This window comes from Urocitellus parryii, chromosome 3 (genome assembly GCF_045843805.1).
Source record: "Urocitellus parryii isolate mUroPar1 chromosome 3, mUroPar1.hap1, whole genome shotgun sequence".
NCBI classification, from domain to species: domain Eukaryota; kingdom Metazoa; phylum Chordata; class Mammalia; order Rodentia; family Sciuridae; genus Urocitellus; species Urocitellus parryii.
In genome coordinates this window covers 217,588,461-217,604,077 of record NC_135533.1, presented here as the reverse complement: position 1 = coordinate 217,604,077, position 15,617 = coordinate 217,588,461, and the positions used below count along the sequence as shown (strand labels likewise).

At 58.8% G+C, this 15,617-nt stretch overlaps 1 protein-coding gene across 1 annotated transcript; it reads right to left on the bottom strand.

The window, feature by feature from the left end:
* Positions 1 to 3: 3 nt before the first annotated feature.
* Positions 4 to 14,426, bottom strand: Ubxn6 (UBX domain protein 6). Its single transcript, XM_026404375.2, has 11 exons — positions 12,993 to 14,426; positions 9,909 to 10,072; positions 9,474 to 9,538; positions 8,609 to 8,737; positions 3,058 to 3,155; positions 2,380 to 2,455; positions 1,803 to 1,887; positions 1,471 to 1,690; positions 1,253 to 1,383; positions 903 to 1,051; positions 4 to 411 (listed from the first exon to the last, which is right to left on the bottom strand). Exons 1-11 carry the CDS (start codon positions 13,073 to 13,075, stop codon positions 283 to 285), a joined length of 1,329 nt encoding a protein of 442 aa, XP_026260160.2. The 5' UTR covers positions 13,076 to 14,426; the 3' UTR covers positions 4 to 282.
* Between the last annotated feature and the right edge of the window lie 1,191 nt (positions 14,427 to 15,617).

The following is a 15,617-nucleotide window of genomic DNA, read 5'->3' as shown; positions in this document are numbered from 1 at the left end:
CCACTGTCACCAGCTTAGTGCCAGATGGGGCCACCCCCATACACAGCACATGGAACCTGTGCTCAAGCTCTGCCCAGGGAGACACGTCTGCCCGCCCCAGGGCTCTGCAAAATGGTGGTTAGAGGTGCTGCCACCAAGGCGGGCACAGCTCCTCCAGCCTGCCGAGTAGGGCTGGGGGCCAGGCCCAGTGTTTCCAGAGGTGGCTGGGTGGCCCTGGATTGGGACAGGGGACAGGGAGAGCATGAGACAGACCCGTGGGCTGAGGCCAACCCTGCCTTTATTTCAGGAGAGCTTCTCTATGGCCGCCAGGAGCTCGGGCTTCAGGATGGAGGAGTCTGGCTCAGCCCCCGCAGCCTTGATGTCCTCTAGCACAGCGGCATCCCAGGAGAAGGTCAGGAGGGCTGAGGGCACCTGTGGGGGACAGTGGGATCCAGATCGTCCCCTGATGGGTGAATTGGACAGGAGATGCCCCCGCCTGGCTAAAGCCATCAGAACCAGCCAGAGCCCCAGGTTCCCACCCAGGCCCTCACCTCCCTTCCGGGCAGCAGACCTGCACCTGCTCCGCGGGCATCCTCTCTGGGAAATCCACCCCCCTCATTCCACCTTAGTTCTGCTCCTCAGAGGACCCACCAGGCCCATTTCAAGAGGCAGCAAGAAATTAGGAACCCTTCAAGATAACAGCAAGGTCAAGGTCACAGCACCAGAGGGAAGGTGGGATTCTAACACAGGAACCAGGCCTGGAGCTATCCCAAGTCCTGCCCTGTGAGCACCACAGACCACAGGGAGGGTTTGGTGACAAAGTGATTGCGACACAGCAATCAGCTTCCCAGGACGTCTCCTGGTCCTCCTTGGTGAGCCCCTGGGGGTCCTAACTGCATCACCAGCACTGGCCCCTCGCTCACCAGCCCACACTCGTTCAAGGCCAGGTTCTCTTCCTCTGGCAGCTTCTGCCCTCCCGAGGCCAGCAGCTCAAAAGGCAGCCAGTCGTTCTGCAAGGCCTCCCTGACGAACTCGTACAGTGATGACAGCCGCTCCCGGGCGTAGAAGGTCCCTGGGAAGCAGGACAGTCAGATCCAGCCACTAGGCTGGCCCTCTCCTGTGCCCCCTCCTGTGCCCACTCCTATACCCCTAAGCCCAACCACCAGCAACTCAGTCTGAGAGGAGCTGGGCAGAGCGCAGCTCAGGGCCTTGGCCCTATAAGAGCTGAAGGCCCAGTAGCAAGAGCGAGCCCTGCCCTGGCCCCTGGGCCCACCCTGCAGGAGGCAGCCGTCAGGGAGGCGGATGCGCAGCAGCGTGTAGGTGTACTTGCGCAGCTCCCTCTGCTCCTCCCTCTCCCGCATGGCCTTGGTCCGCAGCACGCTCAACCGCTCCACAGCATCAGCCCTGCAAGCCACACCCAGAGAGTAGGGCTCAGGCAGCTGCCTGGGCCCCAAACCCAACCTGCCCGGGGCCCCAGGTGTGCCTGCCCACCTGAGCCTCTGCTCCCGCTTGATCTCCTCTGCCGTGAGGTTGAAGAAGTCCCCAGGAAGGTCAAACTGGGAAGCCAGGGGTGAGGGCCGGAAGACACGGCGCTGCCGGTCCAGTTTGGCCCGCACGGGCTCTGCACCCAGCAGCTGCTCCTTATGCCGCTCCAGGCTCTGGGGCTGCGCCAGCGCGGCCTCACTCAGCACGTAGAACTCCTCCAGGTCCTCTGTGCCACCCCCACACAGATGACACTGCAGCAGGGCCACCCAAGCCGGGCCCTCCCACCCAGCCCCTCACCCCCACCTGAGGCTCAGCCCAGGCCCTTCCTCTAGCCTCACCCTGATCCGGGACAGGCAGTAGCATCCTCTGGAACCCAATGGCCTCAAAAAACTCGTGGGTCCCTTCCAGGCAGTTAATGCGCTCCTAGGAGTGCAGCAGAGGTCACACAGGGCCTCCTCAGCCACAAGCCCAGTGACCCCTGATGGCGACCAAACCCTGAAGCTGTGGCAGAGCTGAGCACAAACTCGCTTTCCTAAGGAGAACCTTGGAGCTCCCCCAGCACCTCCTGGAGGACACAGTTCCCCTAAAGGCCAACCACCGGGGGCAGGAGGCAGACCCAAGGACTGCTGGGGAATCCCCCAAAGCAGGGGAGGACACAGCTTCTGCTCAGAACACAGGCTGGGGTGTCACCAGACCCGCTGTTGCTGCAGAAGAACGTCACGTGTGCCTTCCCAGTATAAGGGTCAGACTATTCCAGGCAGGGAGCCGCCCACCAAGCCCATCCACGGCATGTGACTTTGGTCACCTTACTGCCACCTTCTGCTGGCCACTTCAAAGATGCCCCCCCCCCCCCCGCCATGCCGGCCATCCCACCATGGCTGAGGCCAGCTGTGCGGGCTGAACTGCGGCCCTTACCTGGAACACCTTGTTCTGCAGCTTGATCTTCCGGTACTTCTCCTCTTCAGGATGCAGGTGGATGTTGTCCAGGTACCTGAGAAGAGGACGAGGGAATGGGACACAGGGTCCCTGGCTCCTTGACACTGCCAGCACCAGGGGACAACAGCTAAGAGTCACAAGCAGCAGCAGCAGCAGCAAGAAAGAAGGGCCCAGTGGGACCCGGCGCTGCACCTTGGGGTTGGAATCACAGGCACCCTCACAGCCAACCAGAGGGGCTGTCACTATGCCTGGCCTCTCAGCCCTATCTGCCAAGGACAGATTAACCACAGAGACCAGACAATAGACAGAGACGATGACCAACCCCTGCACAAAGGCACAGCAGGGCTGGGGTTCCGTGGGCGGTGCCCTGGCAGCTGTACTCAAGGGCACTTCTGGATCTACCCGATCTGCCTGACCAGCTGCTGGAGTGAGCTGGTCCCCTTTGTCCTTATACACTCCTCAGATAACCCCAAGGGAAACCAGGGTGGTGAACCCCCAATTCCCTCGACCCTTCTGTTGCAGACAGGTAAACCAAGGCCCGACGCCTTCCCCGAGGCCTCAGGTGGCCTGGCCTCCCTCCCAGTCTCTGCTCCTTCCTGGCCCCACCGAGTCCCCAGAGCCCCACTGGGAGCGGCTTGGGTGGCTGACGGCACTCACTTGGCGATGGTGTCCACGCCCAGCTTCACCCTGTCCTGGTCTCGGTTGAATGTGTGGATCTTCATGATGGAGGCGGCTACAGGGTCTGTGGAGAAGTGCTGCAGGGGACATGGCGTGCTGAGAGCCACTCCTGGTACCTCACTGCACCGCCGGCCACAGAGGAGTGGCCAGAGTGGTGCCACTGGCTCTCTTGGGGCAGAGCAGGGGCATCCGCCATCCAACTACACACACGGCACAGAGTCAAGGAGAAGGACCCCAGAGGTCAGTCCTGCCTCAGGCACTCTCATCTCCAGGCACAGGGCAATGGCCACCAAAGCAGGAGAGAAACAGCTGCCCTCTCTGTGACCTCAGTGGTCAGTGTGGCCTAAAGTGACAGATCTCTACCTCTCGCCCTGGCATGGGAAACTCCAGCAGTGGGCCCCGCGATCCTGGCACACGACGCCCAGCCCTGCCGGTCCGCACCCCTGCAGACGGAGAACTGCGAATCTTTACCCGGGGGCACACAGGTGTCGGGGAACAGAGAGGATGCACAGGAGTGCCCCAAACCTGGACAGGGCCTACCTACAGGACCAGAACAGCATATGCTCACCCTGTGCACGACCAGGAAACGAGCCATACACACGCTGCCCTGCAGCCAGCAAGTCCTGGTGAACTGGGAGGTGCAGAGGACGGAGGGGTGGACAGCAGCCCAGCAAGGGCCCACCAGCTTGCCTAAAGCTCCTGGAAGGTGGGTTTGGGCCTTGTCCTCCCAGCACCCTCCCTAGCTACATGGGGGCCCTGGGCAGCTGCATCAGAAGCACACAGACGTCGGCTCCCAAATGAGCCAGTTCCCCACCAGCCTGATTGGGACCCGGCCCACCTGCTAGTTTCATTGCCAGGGAGTGGGGGACAGAGAAAGCAGGTCTGCCAGAGGTGGCAGAGAGGCGTCAGGAAGGAACCCAGACTCTCTGTGGCAAACCTCACATGCGCGAGCAGTGTTCTCGCGACACGGGGTCGGGAAATCGGCAGCTCTCCAGGAAAACTGCCTCACGCTCATAGCTCCCCGCAGGTGGACTCCAGCTGCGTGAGAGCTTCCAACAGTGCCGCACACCACCCAGGCAAGACAAGGAGAAGCAAACAGAAAAATGCTAGAAAAACCACAGGAGTATTATTCTAGGAGGGGGCTAAGAATGGCTTCCTAAGTATGACCCCAAACTAGAAGCCATAAAGGAAGGCCGACACCTTCAGTTACAGTGATCAAAATCTCTCCCGGGCAGTGACTTAAGTCCAGTCAAAACATAAACAATTGAGGGAAAATATTTGCAACCCACCCACGTCCTAGTCCAAGTCTAGTTTCACTGATAAACAGCGCTACAAACCAAGGGCCACCCTTCCCAGAGGACAGCCAGCCTCAGCCTAAATGAGGGAGGCTCAGGGGAGTCTGTCCCGTGGTGTCGCTTTGGCTACAATTTGAACAAAGACCAGGAAGCCTGGTGAGGGATGGGGCTCTCCCTCACCACTGGAGGGAGCCTGAGCGGGATGCCCCTAGAAGAGTCCCCAGAGGACAGTGCAGTGGCCTCTGTCCCAAGCTCCACCCTATGACTGTGGCCAAGGCCCCTCACTGCCTGTTTTCATAGCCAAAACCAGAATCGCCTGACACAAGCTGCTGAATAAGTCCCGGAAGAGCCCGTGTGTGGCACTGGGCAGAGCAGTGTGAGGGGACCAGAGGTGCTGGGCTCCTCACTGGAACAGGATGCCTTCCACGCTTCCATGATCAGGTCAGAATGGACTCTACTGTCATTTTGTTTTTTTGCGCTTTGGTACCAGGGGCTGAACTGGGGGATTGAACTCGGGGCCCTCGACCACTGAGCCGCATCCCCAACCCTATTTTGTATTCTATTTAGAGACATGTCTCATTGAGTTGCTTAGGGTCTTGAGGTTGCTGAGGCTGGCTTTGAACTCATGATCCTCCAGCCTCAGCCTCCCAAGCAGCTGGGACTACAGGCATGTGCCATCATGCCCGACTCTACTGTCATGTTTAACTAAAAAGAACCAATAATTAAAAAAAAAAAAAAAAAAAAGAGCACACAGGTGGCACAGAGTAGCTGGGAGGCTGACAGCAGGATCAGGAGTTCAAAGCCAGCCTCAGCAACTTAGTGAGACCCTAAGCAACTCAGCGAGACCCTGTCTCTAAATAAAAAATAAAAAGGGCGTCAGAGCGAGACTTCGAGGCTCTGGACTCAGAGGCAGAGTCGCCGTGGCATCCAAGCGACCTGGCTCGACCCTGCTTGAGGTGCACACCTCTAACCCGGGTCTGCCACGCATGCACCCCCCCCATGACCACGCTGAGTGGGCCCAGCGCAGGGGAGAGGTCCGACTCCCAGAGCCCCGCCCGGGTGCTCCCACTCCTCCTCCAGCTGCTCGCTGCCACCGCCATGTGGATGCCAAGTACCAGCTTCCCTGTCCCTTCCAAGTTTCTACTCGGCCCTCCGGCCGCATTCTGGGGGAGTGGAGAAACTTTGGGGCCCGTGTTGCCCGCCGTCAGTACCATGAAGGCAGCAGAGGACAGCCTCTCCTCTAATCTAGCGTGGAGTATGCGAACTTGGCGGTGGCCGGGGCAGCCTCGCCACGATACTGGCTGGGGAAACAGTTCAGATGCGAGCGATTTGGGAACCAGGAGAGGTAGGGCTGTCAGAACCACAAAGGACACTTTGTGATGAGTGAGGTTTCTGTGGCGATGAGGGATGGCCTGGTTTATTCTCCAGGGCGGCCAGGCCGCCTTTGGAGGTGAAGAGGAGCCCCACAACATGAGGTTTGGGGTTCTGCGCCTTTTCCGCCCAGGCTCATAGGCACCTCTTCCTGAACGCCCTGCTGGGTCAACTGGCCCCAGGTGGCCGAGGCCCCTGGGCGCCTCTAGGCGTGGTCAGGATTGTGGTCAAATGTCCAGCTCTAACTCGAGCCATTCTGCATCATTTAGACAAGATAATTTCGACTAGAAAAAGCTTTGGGAAAGGTTGAAACGGGCGACAGGGTTCAAGCTGCTGCTTCCTGGTAAAGGTGCCTCAGTGCCGGACCTGACCTGTAGATGGCCAGTGCAAACCATAGGGCTCCAGACTCTCCTGTGGGGCCCCCTGGTTTACCTTCAAGCCCCTGGTCCCCTTGAAAGAACCATCACAATAACAAAATCCCCCGGTGGGCTCCCGCAGGTGTTTTTAAAAACAACCTGGAGAGGGATGATTGGCTGCTAGGAGGGATTGGGATGGCCCCATAACATGGAAACTGGGAGACACCTCTCCAAATTTCTTATCAGCTCTGAAGTATGTTCCTTAAAATCATTGGAAGAAGGCTGGCAAACCTGCCGACTCGTGCGTTCTCACGTTTTCTAAGGGCAGAGTCCTGATGAGCACTTGAAGGAAATGCTAGTTTCCTGCGTGGTTCTCATAAACGTCTCAGGCCCTCACAGTGCAACTGCAGCTCCCAGGGACTTCCAGCTTTGGAGACCTGGCTTATCTTAACCAAAGATGAGCTCAAGAACTTACATCCAACACAAGAGGACCATTATTTCCAGGGCCCTGATGTCCCGTGTAGGAAGCATCTTGTGAAACTGGATAAGACACTGCTTATGTTTCTTAAAATTTCATTTCTAGCTTGAATGTTGAACTATCAGGCAGTGTTTTAATGCTTACACAATGAGCTCTTGCTATGAAGTGTGGGGTTTGAATTTTGAGCCCCTGGACACTTACTTCTGCACATATTTGTCACTGCTTTAAAAAAAGATCTTTCTAAGTTTAAAAAAAAATTAAAATAAAATAAAATAAAAAGGGATGGGATGTGGCTCAGTGGTTAAGCGCCCCTGGGTTCAACTCCCAGCACCAAAAAAAAAAAAAAAGAGCATGTAGAACTTTCCCACAGACAGCTCAGGAAAAGATGAGGGTAGGTGAAGAAAGTGGAGCACAAATCTCATTAACACCTGGCAAATGGGGGGGCAGCAGATTAATGCCCCCCTCCACGTACACAAAGACGCCTGCATCCTAATCCCTGGACCACGAGGAGAAGCCTCATGACAAAGGAGAATGAAGCAGCAGAGGGAACGGAACGAGGGTGTGCTGGGTCATCCAGGAGGGTCCGGTAACCAGAGGGGCCAGAATAGGAAGAGAAGCAGAGCTGGCAGCTTGGAAAACACCTGGCCTGGGCGCAGCTGGCTCAGGAGGAGGCAGGGGCGGGAGCTGTGGGCTCCTCCCGAGAATAGAGGAGGTGGGACCAGAATCTCCCTGGAGTCTCAGGAAGGACCCCCGCTGCGGCACTTGAATCCTGCCCAGGGAAGCCTAGGGTCACAGTGTGGAGGGTACAAATACAAAAGAATGGCCAGGACAGACCCTAAGCCACCAGGTTTGCAGTGACTGGTTGTAAGAGCTGGAAAACTCACCCTGAGTGTCCTGGTGTGGGGTGAGGTGTCCCTCCAAGCCCCAGTGCTAAGGCAGGAAGGTTCAGAGGTGAAATGAGCGGACGGTGGGAGCTGGGACCAGCCAGTCCATCCTGGTTTGAATGGCCTGACATGTAGTCAGGAGTGTGGCCAGCGGAGTGGTCACTGAGAGGCCCAGCAGGGTGCATCTGCCCTGGGGTCCCTTCCCCTCTCTCTCTGCTTCCGGACCCTGCCAGGAGCGGAGCAGCTTTCCTCTGCAAACCAGCACCATGATGCCTTGCCTCACCTCAGGCCAGTGTACCCGAGTCGGCCATCTATGGACTGAGACCTCTGAAACCATGACCGCAACTAAACTTTCTCCATTCTAAGTTGTTCTTATCAAACGGCTTGGTTACTGCAACAAAAAGCTACCCACACAGCTGGGTAAAGGGTATTTAGGTATCGTCTGTGTTCCTCCTGCGTTCTTCTTCCACATAAAGAGCCACAAGGAGCTGTGGCTGGGGCTTGTCTAGCATGCGTGAGGCACTGGGTGTGAGCCTCAGCACATGTAAAAATAAACAAATAAAAGCACTGTGTCCTCGGGGAGGAGGGGGCATGGAGATAAAAAGACAGTGGAACGAGACCGACACCATTTCTCTCAGTACAGGCGTGAACACACGAACGGTGTGAATATGCTGTGTGTATAACAAAGACGTGAAAACTGTGCCCTGTACGTGTACTAGGAACTGTAACGTATTCTGCTGTCACGTGTAACAAATTACAGTAAAAAATTATAAAAATAAAAGCACCGCGTCCATCTACAACTAAAAAAAAAAGAGCTACAAGGAAAAAAATATACCAAAGCAGTTCCTCACGCAGACTGCCTCCGAGTGTCTAAGCTAAGCGTGCCTGGCCGCCCGCGGCCCTTTATGTGGAGCAGAATGTGGAGGAGGAGAGACAGACAGACGCCTCAGGGCATCTCAGAAAAGGACCTCAGCCCCCTCCAGCAGCCGCCAGGAGGGGGGCCTGAGGGGTGGCGCGCCCCCTGCTCTGCTCTGATGGCGTCCTCGGGTGCTGCCCTCTGGGTAGGCATCACAGGCACGAAGGCAGGGCGAGGCCCACCTGGAACTGGCTGCTGCCCTGGGAGGACACACAGGGGACTGCACTCACCGACAGAATAGCTTCTCTGATGTGGGTGTCCCGCTGGTCCCTCCTCAGAGTGGCCCCCGTGAGTGGGCAGGTGAAGTACACGCCAGGCACCTCGAGGTGTGTCGAGCCTTCCTCTTTGGGCTCAGGTACCTGGGGGGTGAGAGCGCTGAGCAAAGACTGTGGACAGAGGCGGCCCCAGGACAGTGCTGGCGAGCATGGCCCCTAGAGCCTGGCGCTCCTGGCCTTCACTATCCCTTCCACTTGTCAGCTGAGGGCCGAGCCCTTCCTCCCAGGTTCCCTGGCCCATGCGCCATCCCCCAGTTCCCAGGGCACCGACATAGAGCAAGGCCAGCCGGGAGCAACCGCTGCACTTCGCAGGCGTCCTGCGCCTGCAGCCACCCCCAGCTACCGGGAGCGAGTGTGGGGCTGGGTTGGAGTCGGGGGGCTCAGCACCTCACATTCTAGGCCACGTCTAGGGTCTCTTCCATTCTAAAATCACCGCTTCCTGGCCAAGCTCTGCCGAGACTCCCAAAGGATCCCTCCTCCATGGAGCCCTCCAGGCCCCGGGACACAGGAGGGCTGTGCCAGACTGTGGCTTCTGAAGGCACACAGAGGTTCCAGTCCTGCCCCTCCTGGCCAAGGACAGCAGCCGTCACCCCTGGGAACCTCAGGAGCACTCTTGGCACCCTCGGGGTGCTGAGCCCCGAGGCCCCAGACGGCGCGGGCGTCCACACCCACCTGCCTCTGTGGTTCGGGGCAGCACGGAGTGGACACAACACCTCTTTTATGCCCCTGGCAGCAAGTCCTCCTGGCTCAAGCTCTGCCACAGCCCTGCCAGGGGTCCCCGCCGCCCGCCTTGGGGGCAGTTCCACAGCAAAAGCCTTACCTCCTTGGTCCCTGGAAGCTCAGGACCACCACTGACGGTCGCCTCGGCGCGTAGTTCCTTTCTCACTGGAGGAAGGAAACAAGAGATGAAGAGAGGAAAATGGGACAGCCATCGCCCTGCCCAGGCCGGGCCCCGGGCCCCACCCACACTAGGCCTGCCGGCCTGCCCGCCTGGCAAGCGCCCGCCCGCCCACCCGACGCTCTGGGTCAGGCTCTAGTCCTCTTGCTGGGCTTGGTCTTTGTGCACCCCCACTTCTGCATAGCTCAGCTGCCCTCCTTCCTCGAGGAGCACCTCTGTCACCCGCGCCCCTGACACCAGGCCAGTGCCACCCTCCCACCTGGCACATCCCTCTTGACTTTAAAACACCCTGTTTACTGTTTCACCCAGAGCCAAGTGCTAGGTCCCCCACCTCAGCCCAGGATGACCACCACTCACCCTGGTTCCGAATAGAGTCCTGTGACGTGGGGCCCCGGGCCCTGGGCTGCTTCTGTTCCAGCCGGGCCAGGGCAGCTGCTGCTGCCATCTGTGCCTCGTCAGTGGGTCCCTGGCGGGGCTGCCTGAGGGCTGGCTGCTGGGGCTTTTCTCTGGGGGCCTTCTCCCTGGGCAGAGATAGGGGAGTAAATGGCCTCCCAGGGTGGCCAGGGAGGCTGACCCGGGGAAGTAGGAAGAGCACCTGCCCAGCCTCGTTCCTGCCTCCTGACCCCTCAGACAGACATGTGCCCATCTACACAGGATTGTCTTTCGCCCTCCCAGGCCACCCAGGGCCCTGACAGTCCTGATACAGTGGAGGAGCCTCTGAAGGCAGGAGAGGCAGCTCTACTTGGAGCTCTGCCCCTTTGGGCAAGTGGTGCCCCAGCTGGGCCTCAACATCCACATCTGTAAAATGGACCCACAGCATCCTCCCCTGCAGAAGTCACCCTGACGTTCCCAAGCACTGAAGAGGCCCATGGGTCACGACCTTGCCTCCCTCCCTCCGCCCCTCAGCACAGGACTGCGGAGGGCCTGCCCTGCTGGATTTGGCTGGCCCTGCCCGTGTGCTGCCCGCAGGCTCTCCAGGAGTGCTTCTGGCCCCTCCTCACAAACCCTCCTGGGCTCACAGGAGCATGGGCAAGCTATCCCTGCCAGGGCTGACCACAAGGCCTGATCCCTGTCACCCTGGTGTCACTACTCCACACCCTGGATGGGCAATGGGTGGCTCCATGACGACTTAGCATAGAGGGTGCTGGCAGCGACTCCTCTGGGGCCTGCACTGATACAATCGTCTCGCCTTCCCCTGGGACCCTCACCCGACCCCAGTGGTTCCCATCATCTGTGCTCTAGGTCCACAGAACCTTCTAGGGGCCTGGCGTAGCATTGGACCCTCACTCCTCTGCTCCATCAGACACTCAGCAGCCATCCTGTCCTGACACCTGGGGGCCTGCCTCCTGCCCACCCCACCTCTCTCCATCGTCCCCACAGCTGAGGGTCTTGAGATGAAGAAAAGATGGCTCCCGCAAACCCGCCCAGCATCATCCACTGTCTAGACCTTTCCATGAAACAGCATTTCCACAGCGCTGCCAGCCTGCAGGGACTCTAACTGGGCAACCAGAGGGACCCCCTGAACCCAAGCCTGGCTCGCCATTCCCCTGCGCCAACCCCCTCATGGCTCGCGTGACAAACTCAAGTGCCACCTTCACTTCCCTCCACTTGGGGCTCCCCTCTGGTCCCCCATAGGCAGCCCAGTGTGTGGCACTGAGGAGTCTTTGCACTTTTTACCTTTGTGCAGAACACTCCACCTGGGGGTGGGATAAAGCCAGGTCTGCAGGGGCTGCTGCTGAGGGGCCGAGAGCCACATACTGGTCCTGGGGAGTCCCATTCTCAGCTCACATGCCACCTTCTCAGAGGGGCTTTCCTGGACCACCTGACAGCTGCCTCACTGCCCACCAACTACTTCTCTCTCCCAGGGGCCTCAGCGCCACCTCCTTCTTGTGGCATCTGTGCTGACTGTCCCCCTGGAAGGCAGGCCCTAGAGCACAAGGCCCTACCTTTGCCCAAGCCTCCAACAGCCTGGATGCTGCTCTTAAGTCCCGCTCCAGCAGGCCACATGCCACAGACACGTGGACCTCCACAAGCTCTCTCCCTGACCACCCTGAGTCCTCCTAGTTCCTCCTAAACCCCTAGACTGAGGTAGCCCCAAGCCCCCATGTCCCTCCCATCACACAGCCCCACCACTTGTTCACCATCTCCAGGTTTGCCACCCTCCTCCCTGCCTGGGTGCAGGAACCCAAGGTGTTGGCTACCTGGCCCTCATGGCCTGCCTTCTCCAATCAGCGCTGTACCCCTGAGATCCCAGGACACCCAGTCCTCATGCAGGACACCTTGGTGCCTCCCCTGCCCCTTCTTGCCTGCCTCTGGGCTCCTCCCCTACCTTCAACCCCTCCAGGATTCCTTCCACTATCCCCCACATACTGTGGCTGAGCTCATCGCTGCCTCCTGCAGCAGCCCTAGCCTTCCAGGCCCCATCTCCTCACCCCCACCTGCCCCAGTCTCAGACAGGAACGCCTGATGCCACACCTGTTCCATTCCCACCCATGCCTCCCCAGGAGCCTCCAGTGGACAGACACTTCTCCCACCAGGCCTCCATCTCCTGGCAAAAAGGCTCCTACCTCCCAGACCTCCTTTGGCCCCTCACAGCCACTCAGGTTACACCCCAGACCACAGCCTCAGGCTGGCTGGCCTTCCAGACTCTTCCTAGTACTCACTCCCCTTTCCTAGCACTGCAGGGCCAGAACCCAGGAGCCCTCTTCCCAAGGAGGCTCAGCCTCACTGACACTCCAGGATCCCTGCAGTACTTGCTCCTCCAGGTTCAGCCCCAAATCTCAGGTCATTCCAGATATTTCCCAAGCCTCTCCTTTATTCCTCTAGGTCTCTGATCTTCCTCCGGCAACTGCAGCCCCAGACTCCCTCATCCTCCACCGGCCAGTACCCATTGGCCTCCTGCCCCGCCCGGAGATCTCACTCCAGCCCCGGCTCCCAAACTTCACCACATTCCCCCAACCCCCTCCCATGCTCCGCCCCTCCTGTGCCACCCTCAGGTGCCCCATGCTCCGCCCCTCCTGTGCCACCCCCAGCTGCCCCCATGCTCCGCACCTCCTGAACCATCCGCAGCTGGCCCCAGGCTGCACCCCTGGCCCCCGCCAGATCCTTCTTGATCTGTCTCCGCCCCTTCTGCCCCGCCCCCGTTCACCACGCTCCGCCCTTTTCCCCGCCCCAGGCCCCATCCAGCTTCCACGCTCCGCCCTCGTGCCCCGCCCGCCCCCAAGTCCCCTCCCCGAGCTCCGCCTTTGTCCCGCCCCTGGCCCCCTCTCGCTTCTCCCACGCTCCGCCCCTCCTGGCACGCCCCCGTCCCCCCGCTGCTGCCGGAATCTCGCCGTTAGGCCTGCCCGGCCTCTCCCTGTCAGCCTCCCGGCCTCTGAGCTCAGACTCCTCACCACCCGTCCCGTCCCCGCCGGGCTTTAGCGCCCTGCAACCGTCACGCACCCCGCGGAGTCTGTGAGTTTCTGACCGGGCCCCGCGCTCTTGAACTTGATGTCGGCCTTGATCTCCTGGAAGAACTTCTTCATGGTGGCAGCAGGCCCGGCGGCGGGGGGCCGCGCGGGGCGGGGGGCGCAGGGCCCAGTCGGGGAGGAGCCGGCAGGAGCCAACAACCGGAAAGAAAATACCGCGCTGCCGGAAGTCCCTCCCTCGAGCGGCCGCCCACGTGACAATCGGCCCAGCGCAACTCTCTAGCTCTCCGCACCTCGCTGGCCCGGGGCGACCGCTCTGCACTCTGAGACCACGTCTCGGTGGTTCTACCGGAATCCGTTGCCCGGGCGACGGCGCGCTTCCCGCGGCGTTCCCGAAGGGGTGCCTGAGCTACCAGGCGCCTGACCCCGCCGAGGATGCGCTGGCTTTGTCCCTTGCCCTACTCAAGAACCTCCCCTGGCACCCAGCGCTTACGCAACAAAGTCCAGTTCAACGGGAAGAGGACATGCAGAGCCCCTCGGCCTTCCCGGGCTGGGGCCGCCTCGCCCCCGCGCGCCCCTGTGGAGACGCGCGGGGGGACCTCGGCTGTGGCCTGCGGGCCCTCCCGGGCGGAGGGCACCGGGGGAAACCAGCTCGTGGGGGCATGTGCTGCGCTGTGCGGGCTGCAAAGGAGACGCCCTCCGCGAACTGTCCCCCAAGAAGACCGCGTGGCTGGAGAGGGAGCGCGGTCACCCGAGGCGCGGAGAGCGGTTGCCTCCCTGGGAAGTGGGCTCCAGTGGCGCCGGCCCCGGAAGGTGGGCCCGGGGTGCGGATCAGTGGCGGGAGGGTCTCCAGCGTAGGCACCCGGCCAGCGGGCGAGAGAAGGCCGCTTCCCTACGCGCCCGGAGCGCGGGAGGGCTGCTGCCTGGGTTTTGAGGGAGGTGGAGAGGAAAGGCACAAAGTGGGGATGGGAAAAGGCTATAGGGAGCCCTGGAGCAGTTTGCAACAGGAGTAAAGGGGTCGGCGCAGGAAAGGCTTTGGGGGGCTTGCTGGGGAAGGAGCCCGGGGTCTTGGGCGGTTTAAGCACACACTGTATGACTGAGCAACCCCCCAAAAGGACATTTTGTTTGAGGGAAGGCACTCCTCACCGAGCCACTCCCCAGCCCTGTTATCTATTTTACTTAGAGACAAGAGCCTCACCCAGTTGCTTGGCGCCTCGCTTTTGCTGAGGCTGGCTTTGAACTTGCCATCCTCCTGTCTCAGCCTCCCGAGCCGCTGGGATTACTGGCATGGCCACCGTTTTTGAGACCATCACGGAAGTTTAAATATGTCTGGCTTTTAGATGACATGAAGGATTTAAGTTGTTTAGGAGGAATAATGGCATGATAATTGTATGAAAAATAGGTATTTGGGGACTGGGCTCAGTGGTAAAGTGCTTGCCTTCCATGTGTGAGACACTGAGTTTGAGCCTCAGCACCACGCAAAAATAAAGATACTGTGTTTTCATCTACAAGTAAATAAATATTGTATAAATGTGTGTGTGTGTGTGTGTGTGTGTATATATATAAAGGTATCTGTTGGGCTGGGGCTGTAGCTCAGTGGTAAAGCACTTGCCTCACATGTGTAAGGCACTGGGTTCAATCCTCAATAACACATAAAAATAAAGATATGGTGTGTCCATCTACAACTAAAAAAGTATTTTTAAAAAATAGGTATTTGGGGCTGAGGTTGTGGCTCAGCATTAGAGCACTCACCTAGCACATGTGAGGCCTTGGGTTCAATCCTCAGTACCACATAAAAACAAACAAAATACAGGTATTGTGTCTAACCTAAAAATAAATATTAAAATAAACAAAAAAATAAAGGTTTAAAAAAGGTATTTGCCAGAGATGCATTCAAAGTGTTTATGGGTGAAATTACATTTAAGGTTTGCCTTAAAAATACTCCAGAAATGAGACAGGCAAGGTGGCCACACCTGTAATCCCAGCAGCTCTGGAGGCTGAGGCAGGAGGATTGTGAGTCCTGCTGAGCCTGAGGCAGGATTGCTGGTATCCCATCTCAAAAACACAAAAACACACACAAGAATCCTTGTGGCTACCTATTCTTACGTTAGGTGGAAGAGAAAAGCAGGCAGTTCTCAAACGTGTACTGAGCATCTCCTTTTTGTCAGGCCAGTAGACTTCAGCAGGGCACAACACAGGGTCCTGCCCTCATGGGACTCGCCGTCAAATGGGGACACACCATGAAAGATCTAGGTGGTTCCAGAAGGCGCTGATGACCTACCCTGGAGAAAAATAAAAGAGAAGACAGGAATGAAGGATGGTCCTACTATGTGGTGAGGTTGGTCTTGAACTCCTGAGCTCAAGCAATCTTCCCTTTTCACCTCCTCAGTAGTTTGGGACTCCAGTGTGTACCACACCAAACCTGCTGGAAGGTTAAACCCTGAGCCACACCCCCAACCCTTTAGGTTAAGTTTCGAGACAGGGTTTTGCTAAGTTGCTAGGGCCTTGCTCAGTTGCTGAGCCTGGCTTTGAACTTAAAACCCACCTGCCTGGGCATCCGGAGCCGCTGGGATCTCAGATGTGTGCCACTGCCTCCAGATTGAGAGACGGTCTTAGGTACGCTAAAGGCATCAGCCCCATGAAGAAGATGAGTGACCAG

Coding starts and splice junctions, on each gene's coding strand:
- Ubxn6 (XM_026404375.2), bottom strand. CDS start 13,075: ATGAAGAAGTTCTTCCAGGAGATCAAGGCCGACATCAAGTTCAAGAGC. Junction 9,539..9,908: donor GGACTCTATTCGGAACCAGG/GTGAGTGGTGGT, acceptor TCCTTCCTCCAG/TGAGAAAGGAACTACGCGCC. Junction 412..902: donor CCTTGAACGAGTGTGGGCTG/GTGAGCGAGGGG, acceptor TGTCCCCCACAG/GTGCCCTCAGCCCTCCTGAC.